The 21,414-nt window shown below is 49.6% G+C and overlaps 1 protein-coding gene across 5 annotated transcripts in view; it reads right to left on the bottom strand.

Annotated features, from left to right (window-relative positions):
- The window catches only part of AP1S2 (adaptor related protein complex 1 subunit sigma 2), a 101,370-nt gene extending 82,725 nt beyond the window's left edge, over positions 1 to 18,645 (bottom strand). For 4 of the 5 annotated variants that reach the window (XM_066599469.1, XM_066599470.1, XM_066599471.1 and 1 more), the window contains exons 1-2: positions 3,502 to 3,651; positions 3,198 to 3,376 (exon numbers count right to left, since the gene is read on the bottom strand). In XM_066599469.1, coding sequence (XP_066455566.1) covers positions 3,198 to 3,376; positions 3,502 to 3,519 — 197 coding nt within the window. In that variant the 5' untranslated portion in view covers positions 3,520 to 3,651. Of the gene's footprint in view, positions 1 to 3,197; positions 3,377 to 3,501; positions 3,652 to 15,549; positions 15,647 to 18,582 lie in introns of those variants that run through there. The other variant, XM_066599472.1, reaches the window with a different exon arrangement.
- Positions 18,646 to 21,414: the final 2,769 nt, after the last annotated feature.

Raw genomic sequence — 21,414 nt, forward strand, 5'->3', positions numbered from 1 at the left:
CTGCATTCTTAAAATACAGCCATGTGAATAAATAGCTTTCCTTATCTCCAAATTATCACATTATGGTCCGCAAGACATGGACCAAATAAGGGGTTAAAATACACCCGTCTGAAACAAGCCTTAACCCTTTTCAGTTTAGTGTCATCCCTCGCCCCCAACATTTCCCTGCGTAGCTCCAAAGTCGGACGGGGGGCCGACACATGTTTTTAACAGCATGCAGGACAGAGCTCCGATGTGGGAGGCTGTTATGCATATGTATGCTAGACTATACAGGACAGCTCTCGTACATATGCTGAACAGCCTTCAACGTTGGAGCTCTGTCCTGCATGCTGTTAGAAACATGTGTCGGCCCTATACAGGGAAATCTTAAAATCAGATAAAGGATGACACTGGATTGGAAATGGTTAATTTTCAAAAAGTTACTAATAAAAACATCATGACAGTTCATTTTAATGTGTTTCTGTTGAGCAATTCCACGAAATCCACAATTTGCCACCCAAGAGCTGGGGAGTGTGCAGGCAGCAGGGAAGTTAGATTGGAAAGGGTTAAAGAGGTTTTATGAGACTGTATTAGAAAAAAAAAAATCTTTTTTTTTATTTGACCTTGCCATAAGTACTGCTCACTTGCTAAATGACACCAAGGTCCAGAGTAGCCCCCCTTGGTCCCAGAAGCTCCTGCAGCGGTCACATGCCAATGATTGCTCACGTGACCCCTGCAGTCAATTACAGAGCGGCTGCGCTGGACCGTGTGGTCATTTCATGGGCGAATAATACTTATTGATTATTTTAGCCCATTTTCTACCCATAACCATTTTTTTTCAGCCTTGGTAAACCTCTTCAAGCAGATCCACGTGGGGTACATTTTGCTAATGTGATATTTTTCCTGCTTCCCATTGATTGCAGGTGTTTAACAATCACCTGGAAAAAAAATTTGCATCCGAAATCATGAATTACGAAGCTGCGCTGATTTGGCAGGAAACTACAAGCTCGTTCCGGTTTCTGCATAATTTCTTACTACAGATGCACCAATTATTTCTCACAGCAGACGTTCCCAACCTTTGTATCTTGTGAGCTACAATCAGCTAAAAAAAAAACAAAAAAAAAACAGAGGAGTACGTTTTAGGCTATGGCTACACGATGACTTTGGGGACGGCACGTATCATGCGGCCAAATATCACACTATGGCTCTGCAGCATGGCATCCTAAGGAAAGTGAATGCTGCGCTGTTGTGCGGGTCAACACGTCCAACAGTCGCAACAAATCCAAACCTGATGGATTTCTTGTGAAAGTCAGATCACGGCAAGCTGCGACATCACTGCATTCACTTCCATTAGGATGCGATGTAGCAGAGCCAGAGTGCGATCTTTGGGTGGTTGCCATGTAGCCCTATCCCAAATGTGGGGAGACAAGAAATTATGAAACTGCAGACATTTAACGATAAATATTTTGGTGTGAAGTTTGACACTAGTATCACATTGTCTGAACTGGGAGGGTTATATGGTTAGGATATATTAACCTCCAGTACGTATGTATGGCCATAACTTAGGAGCCACACAACAGGGGGTCACGAGCCACATGAGGCTCCTGAGCCACTGCTTGGGGACTACTGTCTCACCATATACAGCAGGTCAGAGCAGGAGTATTATGTACATAGCTGGAATTACATGTGGATCATCACTAATTGCCACCTAGAATTGATATTGTTTCAACTGGGGAGTCCAGGTGCCGCCCGGCAATAAGTGATATCCCGCATGTGCATCAACTGCAGCATATATGGGCAAAACCAGGAGTGGATCCAAAAACCAGGAGCTGTATCCGTCCTCTATTCTCGCTCTCCTTTTATGATTTGCACCATGTTTTCAATTAAAAAAACATGAACAAAACTTCCATGCGTGAAAGCACCCTAAGGGCTTATTCACATGGGAGTATATCGGCCGGGTTTTCACGCCTGGCCGATATATGCTGCCCCTCTAATGCATTAATTTACGATGCATCAGTGCCCAGGGGCGTATATCCACTTTCACGCCGCCACTGGCTGCATAGACTTCTATAGAAGCCAATGACAGTGGCCGGAGAAAGGGAGGTAGGAAGGAGTTTAGCAGCGAGACTGCTAAACTCCCTCCCCCTTCTCTTCCCCTCTCTGCCCCTTGGCGCTGTTTGCAATGGGAGGGGTGGGACGGTGGCATAGCTAAGCTCCACCCCATCCTGCCTCCTCCCATTGCAAACAACGGCAAGGGGCGTAGAGGGGGCGGGATCTTAGCACACTAGTTCCCGTCCCACCTCCTCCCCTTGCAGAGAGCCGGTAAGGGAAGGGGGAGATAGCTTAGCAGAGAAAAGCTGTCTTTCCCCGCTGGACGGCATATACGCCGAGCCCTGCATCACATGGTAGCGTATATCGGCTGGCCGTGAAAACGCCAGGCGATATACGCTTATGTGAATAAGCCCTGAGACACACTGGCGATAGCGATATGGGGCGAAGAAGGTCAACAACCTGTGTTTTACCTGCAGATGCAAGGGGATTTTCAGGCAAAAATGCAACTCCTCCCCCCCAAATTCTGATCCTCCTGCACGAGTTTCACACGATACAAAATCGTGTTTCCCATTGATTTCAATGACAAACCTCACATCGCACTCCGCATGCACATCACACGCCATTAAAGGTCCCATTGAAATCAATGGGCGCATCGTTCCAAGAAACGCAAAAACACAGAGCGCGCCACGATTTTTTTCCGCATTGCGGGAAAACATCACTCCTATATATGTCTCCATTCAAAATAATAGGGTTCGTATTTGCGCAAGATTCCTGACCATGTGAAAGCAGCTAAGGGACTGATACCGCTTCTCCTTTTTTTTATCCTACTTCTGTTTTTGGGGTCACAAAACTTAAAAAAAAAAACCCTGACCCAAAAACTTAAAAGCAAAGAATGACTGAATTTCCAAAGTCTTATCCATTAATATCCCACCTTCAAGAGACGCCTGGGGGTCCCCGCTCACACCGCTGAGTGCGAATTCTCACCAGGCTACACATTAAATACAACATCGGCAATAAACATAGATGAATGTGTCTAAAGACACACAGATAAATAGGACACAATGGCCTATCAGACAAGGCGGGTTAATTAGCATGTCCTACAGGCCTAGTGCAGACAGGACCGAAGGGTTAATGTCAGGGATAAGGAGGAGGGGAGGGGGATCCACCTTTTGTAGACAATCTTCAGGTCTCTCCATTCCAGGAAGCTGCACATTTTCGGTTTTCTGGCTAGTACGGTCTGAACCAACTCCCTGGTAATCTTCTTCTTCTCCTTGTCAGACAGCGGCACATACCACTTCTGGAGCCGCAGCTTCCCCTGACGGCTGAAGAGTAACATAAACTGCATCTGCGGAGAAAAATAAAAATATTTTTAAAATCCGGGATCTGAGTGGTCCGACAAGCCCCCCGGCATGCTCCCAACTAGGTACAGTGTCAAGCAAATCAATAGAAAATCAATAAAATATTCATGACTTGTCTTCCGAGAGGCATGGCTCCTCCAGGACCCGATGTAGGCTGGGATGTGAATGCAATCCGGGGGACGAGCGGCGCTTTTATTTCTCCATCACAATAGAGAGGTTGTTCTGTAAGAGACGCTTATCTGCATGCATAGCTTTGGCAGAACCCCAGCTACAGCCCTGTGACACACGTGAGGAGGGGAGTGATGATGGTGGGAGTTACTATGCAGAAAGCGAGACGGCATGGAGCGAGAGGGGGGTCACCAGACGGGGGAACTAGTAGTGAGGAGACGCTGGCACAACATGATGTGTCACTGCCATGCTGCCAAGGATTCCCTATCCTCTCTGCATTGTAAGTAGGATGTCTTTCCTCATACTGCAGGGATTGATGCGGGCGAATAAAGAACGAGGAGCGGCGGCTTTATTTTTTTAGGAAGGAGAAAAGTTTGCAAATGTAGAGGGTGGAATCTGGGCGAGAGGGAGAGACGGCCGCAGGCTGCATTGCAGAAGAGACGGCACGAGGCGGACGTGACCGCTGGAGTGCTGCGTGATTCCAGGGATGCTGCATCCATGCATCGGCTGATGAATCCCTCCAAGTAGATGGTAGCAACGGACTGATCACTGATGAACGGATGCAAGGGGTATATCTACTGGGGCATGTTGGAATATAAGCCGTAGGCATAGGACAGATTACACTCACACCGGGGGCTGCCGTTAACTTTGTCAGACTTGTCAAATGCAGATATATCCAGTTCTGAAAGGGGCTGTCCGGGAATTTGGATGATCGGCAGGGTCAGCGCAGGAAGCAGCGGGTCAGTTAGGTAGAGCAGGTGCAGGTTGCATTGAATTAAGTGGGAGCTGCGCCTGCAATACAGAAACGGGCCACCGTATTACAGACAGCGCTATCAGTTCCCTGTGCTGCCCGAACTGATAGCGGTGAAGGGAATCAGCTGATCGCGGGGGTCCCAACGATTATCTAGTGATGACGAATCTTGAGGATAAGTCATGAATTGAAAAAAATCCTAAAATGTCCAGGAGATCGGCTTTAAGCCAGTTCACTCTTGGGTGAAATCCCTTCGGCCGGCTTCACACTGACATATATGCAATTGCGCAACATTTTTACAATATTTCACATTTTTCACACACATTGACGCATTTCACCGTACGTGTTCCGCCCCCAGGGAAGGTTTACCTGCGTGCACGAAGACTAAAATTTTTCGAATTAGTTCCATATGTTTTTTTCCAGCAGAATTACTCAGCGCTTCTCGTATCTCCTTGCGTATTGCGCCCGCATTTGCGCACCCTCCATTACTTCTATAGGGACCTTTGGTGGGCAAATATGCAGAAAAATAGAACACGTTCTATCTTTTTTTGTGTGGCCGAAATCGCACACAAAATACGCGCATGTGAGCGATCCCAGTGAAATGAACGGGTTCTATTGACTGCATATTGCGCGCGCAAATATGTCCGTGTGAGGCAGGCCTTATTAGAGCCCATATTGGCAGACCTGCTCAGCAATGAAAGGAGGTATCTGCCGCTCCAATATCTCCGGATCCCCCCCGCGTCGCTCTTATGTTCACGTGGGGCTAGAATGGCGTGTGGAAATTCGCAGCGTTTACAGCAGCAGCATGGCGGATCCTACTAAATCTCATCCGCATGCTGCGAAAAAGTAAACCTACAGTGTAAATTGACCCGAGCTGCGGACTCCTAATGCAGAGCATCTTCACTGCGGACTCCTGCAGCATATCTCACCCTTTGCAATGCGCAGGATGACTTTTGCTACCTATTTGCGTATTTTTGCTGCGGAATTGCGGCGTATTGTCTGTTGAGTAAAATATGTCCACTGCTATTTGCATGTTGGGGGTCTCAGGTGTCGGACCCCCACTGATCAGACCTGGATGGCCTACTGTATGGTGGACGCATTGATGCTTTTATCCTACAGAACCCTTTTGAAAGAAAGAAGCTCTCTATTTGTCGCCTACATTCCTATTACCGTACTAGGGTGCATTCACACTTCCGTTAGGGATGACCATTGCCATTCCATCTCTCTGTTCCGTTTTTTGAGAAATGGAATGAAAACAGAAATAAGTGTCTTTAACTTTTCCCCATTAACTTCAATGGGTTAAAAAAAAAAAAGCGGGGGGGGGGGGGGGGGGGCAACTTTCAGTTCCGTTAACGCAGTCCAAAAAAACGGAACAGAGAGATAGAATTACAATGGACAGTGCTAACGGAAGCGTGAACGCACCCTTACTCATTGTGCAGGTTTCGGGCTCCCCCTGATTATACCAGCATACACATAAGGCTGTATTCACACGGGCGAATGCGAATTTGGTCAGTGGAAAACTGACCGGTTTTCAAGCATTTTTGCGATTTTTCACAAGTGATTTGCATCCGTTAATGCACATTTTTCCCCGCTCTGCACTTCCTGCTTTTTATGTGGTCCCCATAGTTACATGTTAAAAACGTATAGTATGGCATGCGACAGTTTTTTTTTTCCGCTTTTTTTTTTTTAAACACTCCCATAGAAAATAATGGGCGATCCTTGAAGAAGAATTGCCCAAAAATAGGACTTGTAACGACTTTTCTAACTCGGACTGTTGGTCCGACAGAAGAATCGCTCATGTGAATTAACCCATTCAAATAAATGGCTTCCCCCCCCCCCCCCCCCCCCCCCATGTGAGTTCTGTCCGTCCTGGAATCAGACAGAACTTGCAAGGGAAGAATCGCCACAGAACAGTTTTAGTCCCTCCTAACGCTGGTGGTGTTGAGCGTTCCCAGTTTTCCCAGAAACGGAGGTAACGGAGGAGCTGCTTTAGTTATCCAAAAGAGAAGAACACGTCAGTGACTTACATTCACCGCTAACAAGGCCAACCGGAGGAATTACTAGTAATGGTTAAACACTATTTTACTACCTTCTAAAAGGAGTCCTCTTAGTTAGTCATGCAATTAAAGGCATTCCGCCAAGCAACATGACTGGAGAAATCATTAACTCCAGTAGAACGAGACATTTGATTTCAGCGCCATATAGGACCCGCTACCTTGTACTATGAGGGCCCGTTCACACATCAGTGTTTGTAACCAGGAGTGGAACCTACAGAAAGTACAGCCGCTAGTCGCAGAGTTTCAGTTCAGTAATGGGCAACTTCTTGCTCAGGGTGAACAGGCAGTCGTCCATTGTTTAACCACTGCCTGTTCACAGTGAACGGAGGTCAGACGCGATCTCTGCTTACTTCGCCTCCATTCATTAAACGACTATATTAAAGTATAGTAGTAATAGTCTTTGGGATGACTGTCAAAACGAAAAGCTTTTAAGGGCTGGGCAGGTGATAAAATATAAGAGAGCGGATACTCCCCTGTCTTCGGTCCCTAGCTGACTGTTTTCCGCAGCTCCATCCTCTTCCTTTGCTGCCAATCAGAGGCTGCAGCGAACCCCTAGCATCATGGCTCTTAGGATGTGAGCGCTGATGCCAGGAGTTTAAAAGGCGACGCTGCAGCCTCTGATTGGCCACTGCGATCAACTGAATTCGGGAGTCCGGCAACGGCGGAGGATGGGGCAGCGGAAGCCGGTCAGCTGGATCCAGGGAACCGAAGACAGGTGAATATGTGCTCTTTTGTATTTTATCACCTGCCCAGCCCTTAAAATATTTTAGTTTTTCTCACACAGCCCCTTTAAGTGCCCCTATGTCCAATTTCACACAAGTATATTGCAAATGCACTCTTGCGTCTGTAATATGGATGAATGTCGCGGCCTGAGCAGGGGTTTACTGACCTGTAATCACAGCATCATACATCAATTGGAACTCCACCTGCAATATCAAGCGAGGCCACAGCAGTGGGAACGGAGCTGTCTGCTTCCTGCAGAAATCAGCTCCATGCATGCCACAGCTGTGGCGACACACTGCAAATCTATTATTGATGGCCAATCCGGAAGAAAGGTGATCAACAGTTTAAAGCTGGACAACCCCTTTAAAGATTTCCAACTGTTTTGAGCCTGCAGCTCCTATGCAGACCAATGTGTATCCATAGCTACAGACTAGAAACAAGCCTGTGTGTAGTCTGATCCTGCAGTTGTGTTATTCTTCTGGCTGTAGGTTAGTGATGAGAATGATAGAAAAGTACCTGCACTCATCCAATATACAGAAAGGGGACAGATGGTAAGTATTGCTATCGCTCAAACACCTTTATCACAAGCAAGCTGGGGGTGTCTATTACTAACCTGCATGCGTGAAAGTCAGACCGCCAGCTAAAGTTGCTGGTTAGTCCGGATACAAAGGATCCAGGTGGACTGCAAGTTGGGAGATATTGCCATGTCCCTGAACCATGCGCCCACTACAGGAGGACAAGCGCCCCGGAAGGGGCGTTCCCAGTCAGCAGGTGAGAGAGAAAGTATAACTACTCCTGCAGACAGTAGGTGACATGCAAGCTGATAGCAACTGGGCCAAAAATCCAACTTTTAAAAAAAAAATGTTTTAATAAGGAATGCCTTTCTTCATCAGAGATTCCTGAAAGACATCTCTGGCCCGCCGCCTCACTCTCACGTATGCAGGTTAGTAATAGACACCCCCAGCTTGCTAGGGATAAAGGTGCCTGAGTGATAGCGATACTTACCATCTGCCCCCCTTCTAGAAGTTAGATGAGCGCAGATACTTTTCCATTTAGCTTTTAACTTTGCAGTCATATAATAGACGGCGCTGTGTACTTGTAGTAATGTCCTCTGGTGTACACCACCCTACCAAAGTAGTTGGACCCCTGAGCTAGAGTCAATAGTAGTATTTATTTCCATGTGATAATACTTACTGGGGCTCCTTTGGCCTTAATGACTTTGGAGACATTTTTACTAATGCCTGATACACTTCAGCTGGTATTTCCCTCCATTCATCCTGCAAACATCTGGCAAGTTCTCTCAAAGAAGATGCAAGTGGCATCATCAGTGGACAGTCGAGCAATGGAAGAAAGTTTGATGGACTGACAAATCACATTACTCCATCTTCATATCAGATGGCTGTATCTGGGTGTGGAGGAGCCTGGGTAATGCCTTCTGCCTTAGTGTTGTGAAACAGTTAAGTAAGGTGGAGGTTCCATTATGGTTTGGGGATGGTTTATTGGTTGTAGTGACAAGAACCATGAACACGGAGGGGTACCCTGACATTCTAGACAATAATGTGCTAATACTCTGCGAATGGTCAGCCATACTTCCAACAAGACAACGCGTCTCGTCACAACTCCAATGCTGTTTTACGTAGGTTTGAGGATATGGATATCCCACGATTGGACTTGGTGCTCAGAGTTGTGTCCTTAAAATCGTTGGAACAGCATCCATTTTCTCTGAGAGAACTTGCCAGACATTTGCAGGATGAATAAAGGGAAATACCATCTGAAGTGTTATTAGAGCCAAACTAGGCCCCACCAGGGATTACCATATGCAAATAAATTACTTTTGGTAGGATAGTGCATCGTTAGGCCGCCTGCGCACAGCTGGATTTGCATTGCAGAAATCCTGAGTGAGCATCCACCTCTGGATTCCGCAGCAAATACCTTCTATAGTATGCTATGGAAAAGCGTTTTTTCCTGTTCACAAGCGGAAATTAATTGCAATTTTCTGCTCGCAGAGGGGGAAAAAAAACCAAATAAATATATATATATATATATATATATATATATATACACACACATGCGGATTCCGTACGGGCGGCTAAGTGGCCTTTCCGCAATCAACATTGCGGAAAGGTTGCAGGATTGCCTAGCGATGGCGTGACATAATCTGTACTGCGCATGTGAGCCAGCCAGTACAGAATACGAAAAATCCAGACAGATACGCAGGTTCACCGTCGGGCCACAGGGTCGTATTCTGCTGCGGGATCTGACCCGGTCGTGTGCAGGTGGCCTTAGTCACGGCGACCCCCAGAGACCCCAATACTTACCTCCGGATCCGGTGTCCTGCGTTCCGAATGACGCTTCGGCGCGCATGCGCAATAGAGCGCATGACGTGCTGGCTGCGTCATATGACACGCCCACAGCGTCACATGACGCGCCGGCCGCGTCATATGACGTGGCTGGCGGGGAAGCGGTTTCACGCTATCTTCTGCTGTGCTACAGTGGAAGATAGCGTGACGGGCGGCTTCCATTGACTGCAATGGAAGCCGTCCGTGCGTACACCCACGGCAAATAGAGCATGCCGCGGGTGAGGACGGGTGATTTCACGGTGCGGAATTCCGCATCGTAAGCATTGAGCTATTAGGTTCAACAGAACCTAATAGCTGCAGGCAACGCAGCGGATTTCCGCCGCGTAGCACAGCGGAAGATAGAGTGAAACCGCTTCCCCGCCCACCGCGTCATACGACGCGTCCGGCGCGTCATGTGACGCTGTGGGCGTGTCATATGACGCGGCCGGAGTGTCACATAACGCGGGCGGCGCATCATGCGCTCTATTGCGGGACGGAGGACGCCGGATCCGGAAGTATTGGGGGTCTCCGTGACGGGCTCCGCCGCGGAATTCCACGGCGGAGCACGTCACGGCCGTGGGAAGCCGGCCTTAAGGTGCCTGCACACAGGCGGAATTTCTACCACGGTATTTTAAGCACATTGTCCGCCCCTAACCGCAGCCAATATACTTCTATGGGGATCTGCAGTTGTCCCCAGACAGGCGGTTTTGCATCGCGGATTTTCACGCACTAGAAAAAAAACGTGGCATGTCCTAATTTGGGTTGGATTCTGTGCGTGGAGACGCAGTACATGCGCGGTGCAGCTGCGGATGAAGGCACCGGTTGCTATGACATTAGAAGAAGTAGGCGTGGTAGGAGGCTGCAGGTTTTTCGGTGCGTTTTTTTCACGCATCCGCACCTATCCGCAAGCACATTTAGGTGCCATACGCAGCTCTCCCGCATGTGAAAATCCGCTGGTGTAATCCGGAGCGCTCGTGTGCAGGCGGCCCTACTTGTAGCCCGCGGCTGTATATAGCATTGCATAGAAGCTGTAGAATATCTTTAATAGCTCTGACAGGTACAACACTTCTACATCAAGCTGGCGTGGTGGAATCTGTCTCCCTCTCCTCCCACGCAGCACCAGACATGCAGTTAAAAATCACACAAAGTAACGTTTTAAAGAAAAATAAACCATTATTTATCTCTCGGGGCTCTTCTAATGCATCAGATTTGACTAAGAGTCAGAAAGGACAACTTTCTTGTTCTCAAAGATCTTAACAGTTATGTTCTCCCATTTACTTTTATGACAAACGCTCCTCGGCAGACGGCATCGCCTAGCAACAAGCGCCACTCTCATCCCTCCGTATCATATAAGACGTGGTCTCCTTATGGGACGAAAACCGCTGATATATGGATGAACCGTTAGCTCTATGGGAGCAAACAACCGCAGTAATGTCACCGGTCGGCTATACATCTCCGCACATCAACAGCCCACCGACAAACCGGGAACCGCTTGTTAGTCGACTGATTGTTGTGCCTCCTCCACGGCCCGGGCAAACACTGGGCAAACATTTGTGCCCAATAATCGGGCCTTAAAGGGGTTGTACCAGAATTACAAGTTATTCCCCATCCACAAGGTCAATCGCATAGAAAACAGCAGCATCAGCTGTGGCATCACGCATGCACGGTTCACCGCCGGGGCCGGACATATATGTACATAGGCTCATGGGTTGTCAACGTGATGCCAACAAAAGTTCAGCTATTTTGACAGCCGGAGTAAATGACGGCACTGCCGACCTCTGGAATGGGATAGATTGTAAAGTGTGCCATAATTAGATAATTAAACCTCAGTTATTGGTCTCTGACAACCCTTTAGAGTGGAGCTGCGGTAGAAGAGACTTCTGTACCCGCGCGTTCCGTCGCGCGCTTCCTCTATAGCGTTAGGCCCATTCGTACGGGTAGATTTTATGTCCGTATTCAGTACATATTGTTTACTGACTGAATACAGACCGCACATGGAAAACTGAAAGAAGCAGCGCAAAACTGAAACACATGGGAGGGAGGGACCATTTAGGGTCGCCGAGGCTCGCGAACAACTAAACGGCTAACAACTTGCTTTCTTTTTTTTTTTTTACACATGAAAAACGGAGATGAGACACAACTGTAAAAAAAAGTAAGTAAAACGCACACGGGCTTTAAAGATGGTGCATTTTTAAGGAGACAAAATTGCCTACGCCCGTGTGAGTGAGCCCTAAAGAGGCTGATCATCAGCGGGTCAGCAGCCGAGCTCTATGCAAAAACTGGTCGTCAGCAAGAGACGATCCCTATAAAACAAGCTATAGCGGGAAACCATAACTCCGCAGCGCGTTCTTCTTCTCTTCCTTGTGCCGAGCTGCGATCCTTCTTTTGATCTAGAAGACGTAAAGGGAAGCGGATCTCACAGATGTGATGTGACAGACGACTCAGGCTGAAGCCGTATACGCTACATGACCGCATCATTACACTCCTCGTTAAATAGGTAACAAGTCATGAAGTCGCAATTCGGTAATAGCCGGTAAACAAACAGTTAACAACAGGCACATCAGTCATGAATAACCCGAGGCATGAAGAGCCATCCAGCAGTCCACTTAGGATTTGTTTAAAGGGACACGACACCATGGAACGGCACCGTAAACTGAGGGGGTCAGGGGATGCTTTGCTCTCCCGTGAAGTCTGGGACTCCCTTCAGACCGCTGTATATAACAGCCCATGTGACTGCGCACACAGCGGTCTGAAAATAGTACATTTACCGCGGGAACCGGGCGAGTATAAAAAATACAAACCCCAGCTCCCCGTCACCTCTCAGGACCGCACCGTAACATTGTTTATAGTGCTGCTGCATGGTGACACGGTCCCTTTAAGGCCGAGTTCAAGCAGTGCGTAAATGCTGCAGAAATTTTGCGAAATGTCCATAGCGGGACCGCATGAAAACTCCACAGCCAGAGTCTTGCGGGTTTTAATAGCGGCTTGTTCCGCGGCAGCCATGTCTCACCATAGAGAGCCCGCAGCAGAAAGGGCGGTTAGATGGACATGCTGCGGCTCTGAATTCTGCGCGGCATGTCAGTTTCAGCGCGGACCGTCCGCAGCGTGTGAACGAGATTTTTTGCAAATCTCATCCACTTTGCGGCCTGATCTCGGGCTTGGGGCGCGTTCACACGGCAGTTTTTATGTTCAGTTCTTTGTGAGCCAAAACCAGTGGAGAGAAAGTATAACGGAAAGATTTGCATCTCTTCCGTATTTTGGACCAGCTCCACAAAAAACCCGCTTACGAAAAACTGAACATAAAAACTGTCGCGTGATAGCGCCTTAAAGATTGCAGGCGGAATTCCGTTGGATTGAGTGGGTTGCGCAATATTAGTTAGGCGTGCAGCAAACAACCAATCAGTGATAAATCTTTAGATCATGTCTGATTGGATCTTTTACAGGGACCTGAAAATCATTGTTCGTCTGCTGCAAATCCTTCCGTGTAAAGGGGGGTCATAATGATCTGCTGAACGGTTGTCTAAAGACGCGGTGATGTTCCAATGAACAAACAAACTGCGCAATTATTGCATGGCAGGCGAACAATATACAAACGCTACGTCACCGCTGGTTGCAGGCTCGTTCCAAATTATCTTGCCATATAAAAGCCGAACACGGTCCAATCAGTGCTAACCGTACTGGACACACTCTATTATAGGGCAGGAGTAACTCCCAATGTCATACATTTCCAGGAGGAACAACAGAGGAACTGCCCAATGCAGAGTTCTAATAAAAGATGCTGCAGAATAGTTATTTTATTAGATTTACAAGTATTACTAAAAACAGACGTGCCAGGAAGATGCGCAGGGACCACAATACTAAACCCACACTATTGCATCACAGGGACGGCGTGCAGAAGAACAGGGAAGTGTGATGGCGGCCTCAGTTACACTTCCGCTTACAATACAGATGGTGTAGGGGACGGCATCTATGTCAGGTCTCTGCTGTAGACATTATATACCATCTTCCGCCCTTCTCACAGCTGGACGCAGAAGCTCCCACCTGCATCGGGGTTGTCCTACGGTCTGTTCACACGTAGCAGAAATGCCGCAGAATGTCCAAAGCTGAAAATTTCGCAGCAAATTCTGCAGTATTTCCGCATCCAAAACAGAATAAAAATCCGCTCCATTCGTGTGGATTTTGACTCAAAAGCAGCTGTGTGTCCATAACCAATTTCAAAATCTGCACTAAGGCCTCCTTCCCACAAACGGATTTCCGCCGCGTAATTCGCGGCGAAAATCCGCTGCGCTGCCCGCAGCTATTAGGTTCTATTGAACCTAATAGCACAATGCTCACGATGCGGAATTCTACCGCGGAATTCCGCACCGTGAATTCACCCGTCCTCACCAGCGGCATGCTCTATTTGCCGCGAGTGTACGCGCGGACGGCTTCCATTGCAGTCAATGGAAGCCGTCCGCTCACGCTATCTTCTGCTGTAGCACAGCGGAAGATAGCGTGAAAACGCTTCCCCGCCCACCGCGATGGGCGTGTCACATGACGCGGCGGAGGTGGGCGGGGAAGCATCATGCAGGAGCGAGGACGCCGGATCCGCAGGTAAGTATGGGGTCTCCTGGGGGGCGCCGTGACCGGCTCCGCCGCAGAATTTCGCGGTAGAGCCTGTCACGGCCGGCCTAAGAATGACTACCCACTAGCGTTTTTTTTTCTGCTGCGAATTTGCCGCTATTTTTTCTTCCAATTGTCAATGGCATTTCCTAATGTTAAAACCGCAACGCAACTTTGCGTTTTTAACATTAGAAAGTCCCATTGACAATTGGAAGAAAAAATAGTAGCAAATTCGCAGCATAAAAAAAACGCTAGTGGGTAGTCACCCTAATGGTGCAAATTTTAACTCGATTTCAAGTGTGAAAATGCTGCAGAATTTACAGTGGAATTAGCAGCTGCAGACAATCCGTAGCATTTCCGTTACGTGTAAACGAACCCTTATCAGGACCCAGTCACTCCCTCCCACAGAAAAAAAAATAATAACTTCACTGGCCAGCAGGGGATGAACAAAAAAAAATCCATCACTGCTAATGCCTTCTCTCTCCTAACGAGCGCAGCAATCAGGCTCCAAAGTTATCCTGCGCCATCTGCAAATCATCTGGCCAAGAAGAGTCACTGAGTTAGCCACGCCTCCTTACTCTAGATAGACCGGAGTCCCGGGGTAATGGGGAATGCCATGAGCAGTTCTATCAGCAGCTCATGGATCGTGTGAGGCCGTATATACACAGCTGATGAGGATCTCGTATCGCGCCGCATACAGAACCCTACGGGTGCCTTCACACGGGCGATAAAATGGCGAGATGCAAAAGTGAGTGAAAATACAGAATTACGAAACCCATGATTTTCAATGATTTCCTTCCCATTTGCAATGTTTTCCATCTTTCTGGGCTTTTTTCACCTCCCGTTTCCCTTTGGAGCCACTTTTTTATCGCATCGCACGAACTTGTGATTTTTGTGCGATGCGGTTTTAACGTTAGAAACTCCCACTGTTGAGAAAAACGCGCGAGACAATCCAAGCAGGGTTATTGCGGGAGAAAGCATCGCCGGCGCTCAGAGATCTCAGGAGCAAAATTGCAGTTTTGCCGCGATTTTCTCACAGCGATATCACAATCGCCGTGTCAAAGCGCCCTATCCGTGTGATGGCGAGGCACCATACATGGCAGGCTTTCTTCTCACGTGAGAATTGCATGAAAATACGACCGACTCCAGGTTTTCTGTCTCAAACTATTGAACAAATAGTTCAAAAAAACTGTGTAAATTAACCCTTTGGACATAGTGGGTTACTCCAACAGGCCAGTTCTGTGCACCACGCACTCCCGCAGAACTCACGTGTATTTCACCCGGACTACTCTTCTTGGTCACATGACTCCTCTCTGCTAATTTGCATATAGGGCGGGGTGACTCTGGAACCTAATTGTGGAGGTACACTGGCTCATTCGGAAAAGGGCAAGAGAAGTGATGTTTTTCATACTCTATGACCAATAAAGCTAGTTTGGGGGTGACAAGTTCCACAACATCGCACACGCAGAAAAAAAAAATCGGAATAAAACTGCAGGTGAAACAGTCAGTTTTTCACTTGCCTTCATCGCCGTGTAAATACGGTCCGGCAGGAGGAGACGCAGCCTGGAGGGCGGGCGGATGACAAGCGTTCACCGTTATTGGGGATATACGCTAGACCTAGGCAAAAGAAAGGCAAAAAATGTAATTAAATACTGTAAGACTAAAGATCAGCACTAACTAGCGCAGAGAGCGGCGGCGGGAGAAACGGAAGACCAGGGTGGGCTCGGCTATGGGAGTGCAGACAGGGTCTGCTGACACGGAGCGGTCCCTCCATCACTACATCGTCTGCCTCCTTCCATACATCCTGAATTATTCAGGACGCTCTGCTGTTCCTTCAGATACAAACATAAATCCACCCCCAGAAGTGCCAGCGGGAGATCAAGTATCCACTTCATCACATGCACATTATCTTCCTCCACAGAGAGGAGACTTTTAGAGAATTTTAAGATGCTTGCTAAAAAAAGAAATATATGCATTTTTAACCCTTCGTCCTCAGGATGGGTCATCAATATCTGATTGGTGGGGGTTTGCCTTTTGGGAACCCAGCCAATCAGCTGTTTGCTGCTGTCAGGAAGTATGAAGAAGGAAGTGGACAGCTCCATACACTCTGAAGTGGCCGAGCATGGTACTGCGGGCACAGCTACTGTTGATGTGAATAGGGGGGGTGGCTGCAATACTACGCAGAACAGCAGCATAATGTACGGCCAGGTTCCCAGGGGGCGGACTGCCATTGTTGATGACTTCAGTCATTTTAGTCTCTTCCTTGATGTTCCTATGGAGGTATCTTATCCATCCGAATCAGGGGAGGCTGCAGCTGTGATACGCCTTCTGTCAATATGGTGGCTGGTCTGCACAGCTGCCCCAGGCGGTCAACTACCAAAGATCACTGTGGAGCCATCATAGTCAATGGGGTCGTGGTTTGAGTCAGAGGTTGCCGTTGCCCACAAGTCACAAAAGAGTTGGGATTTTTTTGCAACCTGCAGGCCACAGTTGTGACTACCTGTGACTCACACCATGAGCGACTTTTAGTCATGTGACCCCTGCCACAGCCGAGGGTAGCTGTGTAGCCCTAGCCCAACGCTCTACTGCTTTTCCGTTATCAGGTCCTTTCTCTACATTAGGTCGGCTGCACGCGACCCTGTCGGATTCCTCAAGCCTCCCCCCTGTGCCGGTCACCGCGCCGACGCCTCCCCCCTGTGCCGGACACCGCGCCGACGCCTCCCCCCTGTGCCGGTCACCGCGCCGACGCCTCCCCCCTGTGCCGGTCACCGCGCCGACGCCTCCCCCCTGTGCCGGTCACCGCACCGACGCCTCCCCCCTGTGCCGGTCACCGCGCCGACGCCTCCCCCCTGTGCCGGTCACCGCGCCGACGCCTCCCCCCTGTGCCGGACACCGCGCCGACGCCTCCCCCCTGTGCCGGACACCGCGCCGACGCCTCCCCCCTGTGCCGGACACCGCGCCGACGCCTCCCCCCTGTGCCGGACACCGCGACGACGCCTCCCCCCTGTGCCGGTCACCGCGCCGACGCCTCCCCCCTGTGCCGGACACCGCGCCGACGCCTCCCCCCTGTGCCGGACACTGTTCTAGTTGCCCGTCCACCACAGTATACAATACAAACTCCTCAATCTTATCCATAAGGCTCTCCACAGTGCTGCACCGCCCTATATCTCCTCCTCCCCCTCATCTGTCTACCACCCTACCCGCGCTCTCCATTTTGCTAAAATCTATAAGGCAGAATATTGCCCAAATTCTAGCCGTAAACAGCCATTTTGTGCGATGGCCGCCAATAAGACACTGGTTTTTAGCAAAACTAAATGGAAATAAGGAGCAGAGCTGCGACTGAACCCCGAGGGACCCCATCAGCAAGCAGAGCCGCCTATACTCACCTGTCTCACCCTGGACACAGCAGAGCAGCTGCCACAGGATGAAGTCAGATGACCGGTGGCCAATCAGAGGCCGCAGCGTCACCCTCTGAACTCCTGGCATCATCGCTCACACCCTGGGCGCCATGATGCCAGGAGCTTGGGATGGCGAAGCAGCGGCCTCTGCATTGGCAGCAGCGGTCACTTGACCTCCCTGGACATACGGTACATGCAATGGTAGGAGTAGGTGATGTAGGAACCGTTCAGCTGTGTCCACCAGGGGGCAGAAGAGACTATAATCTCTTTATTATTTTATTGCATGTCTAGCGGTTTTATTTATTTATAGCGGCTAAACCCCTTTAACCCTTTCCAATCCAGTGCTGGACCTCGTCTGACATTGAGATTTGCCTGCGTAGCTCCAACACGTTTCTAACATCATGCAGGACAGAGCTCCGATGTCAGAGCTCTCTTCCATAGCGGAATCTAGATCTCTAAACACTCTGTATACGGTTATAGGACCCCTGTATACAGATAGCGGCAGGGAAACTATTATATAAATACGTGTCAACATATATATTGCCCCGATATCGCGCTCATAGATGTCAGATTCTGGGTATGGGCACGAGCAATTAGTAAGAATCACGCGTCATGCGAGTGCCATTTTTTTTTTTTAAGACCCCTATAGGAAATAACGGGCGGTTTTTATGAGGAATCGCCCAGAAGTGGGGCAAATGGCGATTTATTTTTATTCTGCTATGGGGCGGAATGTATGTATAAAACTCACCCACGACAGGCGAGGGGGCAGCGCACAACCTGGGGGGCAGCGCACAACCTGGGGGGCAGCGCACAACCTGGGGTGGGCTGCACAGTCACCGCGGCAACAGGTAACTTACACTCATTTCCGGCATTAACTATAGATAAATCTGCTGCCCCCCCCAACAAGAGCCACAAACAGCTGTAAAAAGTGACACTTGTACCCCCATGTGTCCGCCCCCCCCTATCTAAATTTGCCCACTGGAGGATGGGGGGGGGGGTAGAGTAGAAGACCCTTCTGAGCCACTTCTATAGGAGTCTATAGGGGGAGGGGGCGCCCCCGCAGCCGGTGATGGCAGTGTCAGCACAGCGGCAGGTGCAGCTCTGGAGGAGGAGGAGGAGGGATGCTGAGGAGAGCGGGAGCCGCCGGTCACGTACCCTGAGCCGCTGCGCCGCCACCCCGACTCGTCTGTCACTGCAGCCGCACGTCACGCGCCGCCGAGAGCCGCGTCATGACGTCACCGCGTCGCCCGGGGTGAGGGCACGTTGTGTGTGAAGAGCCCCGCGGTGTGAGCGGGTGATGGCGGGAAGCTCAGTGTCTTGCGGTCTGCAGTACAGAGCTGATGTAAATGTACACACAGCCATCCTCTAATAAACCTCCCCTCCCCCCATGAATGACGTGATTACATGACCACAGACCGCCGCTCTCACACGGTGGTGACATATGTCGTGTCCGCGCTATTTCGCACTGCGTTTTCGAACACATGCTACAGCGTTAAAACGCATGAAAATAGAGCAGACCATGTTTGAAAATGGCAATGTTAGGCCCCCTGTCCACGGGCGTTGCGGTATCCCGCGGCGAAGCGCCGCCGCCCGAAGCAGGAGCCGCTGCCGAATCTCCGCTGGTCAGCCCTATCTGACCGCAATGATTCTCCTCGTGGACACAGTCAATGAGAGCGCTGTACCGTGATAATCGTGGTAAAAAGCGGGCGGTGAGAGAGCAGCCCGGCCCCCTGTCCACCGACGTGATTTCGCCAGCGGTAAATCGCCGGCGAATCACGCCGCCTGAAGCTTTCTATAGCGTTGCTATGGAAAGTGCCGGCCCCGTGTCCATGAGCGGAGAATCATTGCGATTCTCCGCTCGCGGCTGGCAAGTCGCAGCATGCTGCGAATCTCCGCGGTCAGCCTGTCTGCTCCCGCCACTGGATATCGCAACGCCCGGGGACAGGGGGCCCAAGCCACTCACACAAAACACCGCCATTATACCGATGTTTTCAGACGCAGGAAAACCATGTTTTTAGGCTCACCCATCGTTGCGATGAGCTGTGGCAAAATAGAGCAGACAGCGCTCGAAAATCTGCGAGACCTCATTGAAACCAACGGGAGCGTTAGGCCTCATGTCCACGGGCGGGTTAGAATCGCGGATGAGCCACAGTTCAAGACGCCCGCAAGGGGACATGGGCGCCCACACCGTAATTAAAGCATGCCGATTTATTTTGCAGACCTGCCGGAAAAAAAACGAATCGCAGCATGCTCTATTTTGCCGCTGATTCCGCAGAGACGTTCTGTGGACCACGGAGGAGAAGACGGAAGACCCACACAGCGGTGCAGAGGATCCGGAAGGGTAAGTAATGTCCTCTTGCCACGGGCAGGGTGGGATTCCACTGCAGACTCCTGCCCACGGAATCCGACGTGCCAGCGGACATGAGGCCTCACACCGTAATTTCTGCGGCGTTCAAAATGCCACAGTAAAAAGAACATGCGTGAGAGCGGCCCAAGGCGATTTCACGGTGCTGAGAAAATTCGTGCATTGTGAGACCCCCAAATATGAACCCTGTCTCTGGGCATTCAATGCGGCCAGAAAAAAAACATGGCAGTGCCAGGTGAGTGCGATGCAGGGTTGTACATTCAAAACAATCAGGATCGCTACTTCCCTGAATCCGCGGGACTTCAAACGCACACAAGTGAGATAGGCTGAGTTTCACGACCTGATATCGCGCTCGCTTTGAGGTGCGTTAGAGGTTCGGCAAGTGTTTCAGTGGATCACCCGGCACTCGCGGACACATCACAGCGCATGCAGCGTGCTTGACTGTTCCGTTGATGCGTTCTGAGGGACGTGAAAGAATAGGACATTCAACGATTTGTTTACCTCGCAGCATCGCTGTGAAGAAAAGAACCGCTCATTTGCCTGACTTGTGTGAACGTAGCCTCAAGGTGCGGATTGCTTGCGCAATACCCGCAGTGATTTCACAAAGTGTAACGGTATGCTTAGAATGTGCTCACATGACGGAATTCCCACCGGAAAATTCTGCCGGGATTCCGCCTTTAAAATGCGCGTCTCTTTGCCACATTTTTTTTGCAGATCCGCACACAGAATTTGTCCTATCGGAGACACAATTTTCCACGTTGGAATCCCACACGCTGATTTTGACCATTGACAGGGCTAAATCTGTGTGCGGATCCGCCTCAGAAACACGCAGAAAGTTCAGCAGTGAATTCCGCCATGTGAACATACCCTTAGACCTCATGTCCATGGCACACACAGATTCCACATGGGGAATCCTGCACGGAATCTGCCCGCCTGCATACCTGTCAGTGTCTTCCTTTTTTCTGTACTACGGATGGGTACTGGTGTATCTTGTCTCCACCAGAAGAATGGGTGGAGACAAAATGCAAGCCCACAACTTGATTGGCTGGGTAGGAGAATGGATATCCATCATCTCCCCGGCTGCGAAATTCAATCCCTGCTGCTGAACTGGATCATATTTTCCTCCAGCAGGTTTCGGGGTATTCTGTAGCTTCCAAATCGTATAGTGTGCACACATCATCGACCAGATCAGACGTAAGGTATCAGTCTCATGTCCAAAATGGCTCTCTGGGTAGAGACGTCCAGACAGCCCCTTTTATTGAAAACATAATACCTGCCCTTTATGGGCGTTTAACAGATTACATCAGTAACATATATATATTCTTATTCGCTAGGTTATATGGAATCCTCCGCCTCCCTGCCCACCCTTCCTCAAGTCCAGTGTAGTTTGGACTTTGTCCTCTTTAGCATGCAGTCTAGCTGAAGGAATTTCTGTGTACGTGACAAGTCATTGTTTAACCCATTCCCGCTGCAGGGCGTAAGTTTACGTCCTGGGAGCGGGGTACTTCCCGCAACAGGGCGTAAACTTACGTCCTGGAGATAGCGCTGGATCATATGTGATCCAGCGCTATCCCGCAGCGGGAGCCGGCTGTCAGTCACAGCCGGCGTCTCGCTGCAGCAGC

The sequence above is a fragment of the Eleutherodactylus coqui genome, chromosome 4 (assembly GCF_035609145.1).
Source record: "Eleutherodactylus coqui strain aEleCoq1 chromosome 4, aEleCoq1.hap1, whole genome shotgun sequence".
Taxonomy (NCBI): Eukaryota; Metazoa; Chordata; class Amphibia; order Anura; family Eleutherodactylidae; genus Eleutherodactylus; species Eleutherodactylus coqui.